The 3,050-nt window shown below is 37.5% G+C and overlaps 1 protein-coding gene across 1 annotated transcript in view; it reads left to right on the top strand.

Annotated features, from left to right (window-relative positions):
- The window catches only part of LOC109974401 (paired box protein Pax-6-like), a 107,307-nt gene that overhangs the window by 93,189 nt on the left and 11,068 nt on the right, over window positions 1-3,050 (top strand). The window contains exon 11 of the mRNA XM_020624580.1: window positions 2,571-2,686. Within this exon, the coding sequence (XP_020480236.1) occupies window positions 2,571-2,686 (116 nt within the window). The remainder of the gene's footprint in view (window positions 1-2,570; window positions 2,687-3,050) is intronic.

Genomic DNA, 3,050 nt, shown 5'->3' with positions numbered 1-3,050 from the left:
TTTCGCAAGGCACTGTACTTCCCATCACACCCTCCAACTTCTCTGCTCAATTCAATCTGTGAATGTAAACCAACCGAGAAACGGGCTATAAGTAAGATCTATGAGTTACTTAGCAGATATGACTCGACTCATCTGGATCTGCTCAAAAATAAATGGGAAACAGATCTAGGCAAGTTAATACCAGAGGAAATCTGGCATAAAATAATACAGGGAATCTTTTCATCATCCATTTGCCTTAGACATGCTTTAATACAATTTAAAACCATACATCATTTGCATTGGACTAAAGTCCGACTATCTAAGATCAGGGTTGACATGGACCCCACATGTGATAGATGCGGGCAAGCTCCCGCGACTCTGTTGCATAGGTTATGGACATGCCCAAGGCTTTATGTGTTCTGGTCTAAAATTTTCAAGACACTGTCTGGAGTATTTGGAGAAGGGGTGGAACCATTCCCGTATATTGTGCTGTTCGGATTATCCTTGGAGAACACTAGGATTGGTAAAAGGAAATCCAAAATACTAGCATTCTGCTTTCTTCTGGCCAGGAGAATGATACTGATTAAATGGAAAGACCCCACTCCACCGTCATTCAGTCACTGGATAAGGGAAGTTATGTGTCACCTTAAATTGGAGAAAATGAGGTATACGGTTAGAGGGTCTACTGGAGAATTTTATAAAATCTGGCAACCTTTCTTAATTTTTGTTGAAGGAATGAAAGGAGACAATGTTGCCTTGTAAAATGGAGGGGATGGGTAGTGCTTTTCTTTCTACTGCACACTCTGTATTGCAGATTGCTTTTATTCTGGTTACTGCTGTAATGGAATTTTTTTTTTTTTTTTGGTGTCTGGTGCTAGGGGGGGATGGAAGGAGTTTGTTTTTGCACTTTTCCCTTGTGTATATGTTCTGTGTTATTAAAACAAATAAAGAAACCTTGAACAAAAAAAAAACCCCTGTGAACTGTTATGCAACCTCAGACAGCCGGCCCGTTTGTATGGCATAACACCTAAGCAACAAGCCCAATCAGAGAGGCACTGCTTCTCTGAGACACTGTCAAGAAGGCTGGCATACTATTAATACTATTGATTGTTAAACTATCTGATTAAACTGTCCAAAAATCCTTCCCTCCCACAGACAGCCAGTTTGTATGGCATAACACCCAAGCAACAAGCCCAATCAGAGAGGCACTAACCTCTCTGAGACACTGCTGAGAGGGTTGGCATACTACTATTAACACAGTGAATTGTGTAATCGAACACTCACTGTGAATTGTGCAATATGTGCAACTTTAATAATTACCACTTAAGAGTGTAAACTCACTAAAATCATAAGAAACAGCATCATCCAAACTTGACTCAATAACCACAGAGAGTATTAAACCTTTTCAGGAATTTTATATAGAAGCTTAACAGAGCTACAGCAAAGCAACAAGCATTAAAATATAAACCTTAAATTCATCAATAATTGCCTTGATTTGCTTACAATCTAAATAAACCAACAACTACTATTTTTAAACATAAATCTAAAATGATCATACTGATTAAAATTATTATGGTTGAGCTAAGCTCTTGATCTGAACAACAAAGATTTTTGGGGCCCATTTCTACAGCTTTGCTGACACTACTAAGACTCAAGTGTTACATCAAATCATTTCAAATTTTACCATAATGGTGGTATAACACTGAAAAACAAAATGAGCTCAATTGTCCATAGAACCTTTTCAGATGGCTCTTGCACTATAATCTACTCTTGCCTCCAGAAACAAATATTTTCAGAAAAAATTGGTTAAATGCACAGCATGATTAAGTGTTTGTCACATGCAACTCTGTTTCATCTGTTTGCTTGTTTTGGCCTCACTATGTGGGCTACAAGTGAATCTGTAGTCATGATTTTAATAATATGAAATAGTCTATCATCATGTACATTTTTGAAAGACATTCCTGGTACAAATTGAGCACTTATTTACATTGCATACATATTTTACTGTTTAAATGGGTTCCTGCCTTTCTCATCCTCCAGAAGAAAAGCAAATTTAGCTTAGTACTTAAAGACTACCTTTCTTGTAGAAGATGTGCAGCTGCAATGCTGTTCATCATGAATTCCAATAAGATTCATGACAACTGAATGAAGTATTAGAATTCTAAGACCAATAACGTTCTTACATAGCTGCTTTGACATATTTCATCTTGACACAGGCTCTAACAGCCATAGTTGAGGAGTTCAGTTACATTTATTTAACAAATTCTGAAATAATTTACCCATGTACAATTTTGGAGGTTAGTGTGTTGCTCAAATACACCAGGACACATGAACAAGAGGAGCCACAGATCAATTCACTAACACTAAAATTTATGGATTACATGCACTTCCACTTCAGCTCAGGTGGTAAAGTTTTGGGGATCACAACTTGAGATTTACTTGTAATGTGCAGTTCAATATGTCCCCTCCATCTGGCAGTGTCATAGAGATGCTAATAGCTTGTATGCTAATTATAATGCCTCGGATACTGTACAAAGCTTTTTATTCTCTTCATTTCTCTTTGCCTGTCTTCCTACTCTTCTTCTCACCAGGAGCCATGTTGGGACGGTCAGACCCAGTTATGTCCAACAACTACAGCCTCCCAACTATGCCAAGCTTCAGTATGGCAGCCAACCTGCCTATGCAAGTAAGATTATTTTACAAGGCAGTACAGTACACAACTAATCCACAATCTGCACTGGGACACCTGGAGCTAGAGAAGGTATCTTAATGTGTGTGTTAGTATATGTCTTCAAGCCATGGAGGGTGATGTTATCTATAGAATCATATCCACAGCCAAAATAACTAGTAGTAAAGTAACTACTCTGAAGCTCTAAAGGCCATATTAACATTACAGAGCTTAGTGGTTTATATACAATACATGACAGATAAACAATGGCTCAGTATTAATACTCGTAACTGAAACTCTGAAACACAACAGGAAGTGATAATAACTATTACAGAAGGTACACTTTATGGTATATTGTACTCAAATACATTTCTTCCATAATTACTAATTCAATGCTACAAGC

The sequence above is a fragment of the Monopterus albus genome, unplaced genomic scaffold (genome assembly GCF_001952655.1).
Source record: "Monopterus albus unplaced genomic scaffold, M_albus_1.0 scaffold332.1, whole genome shotgun sequence".
NCBI classification, from domain to species: Eukaryota; Metazoa; Chordata; class Actinopteri; order Synbranchiformes; family Synbranchidae; genus Monopterus; species Monopterus albus.
The sequence above is the reverse complement of the archived record's forward strand: the minus strand, read 5'-3'. Positions and strand labels throughout refer to the sequence as shown.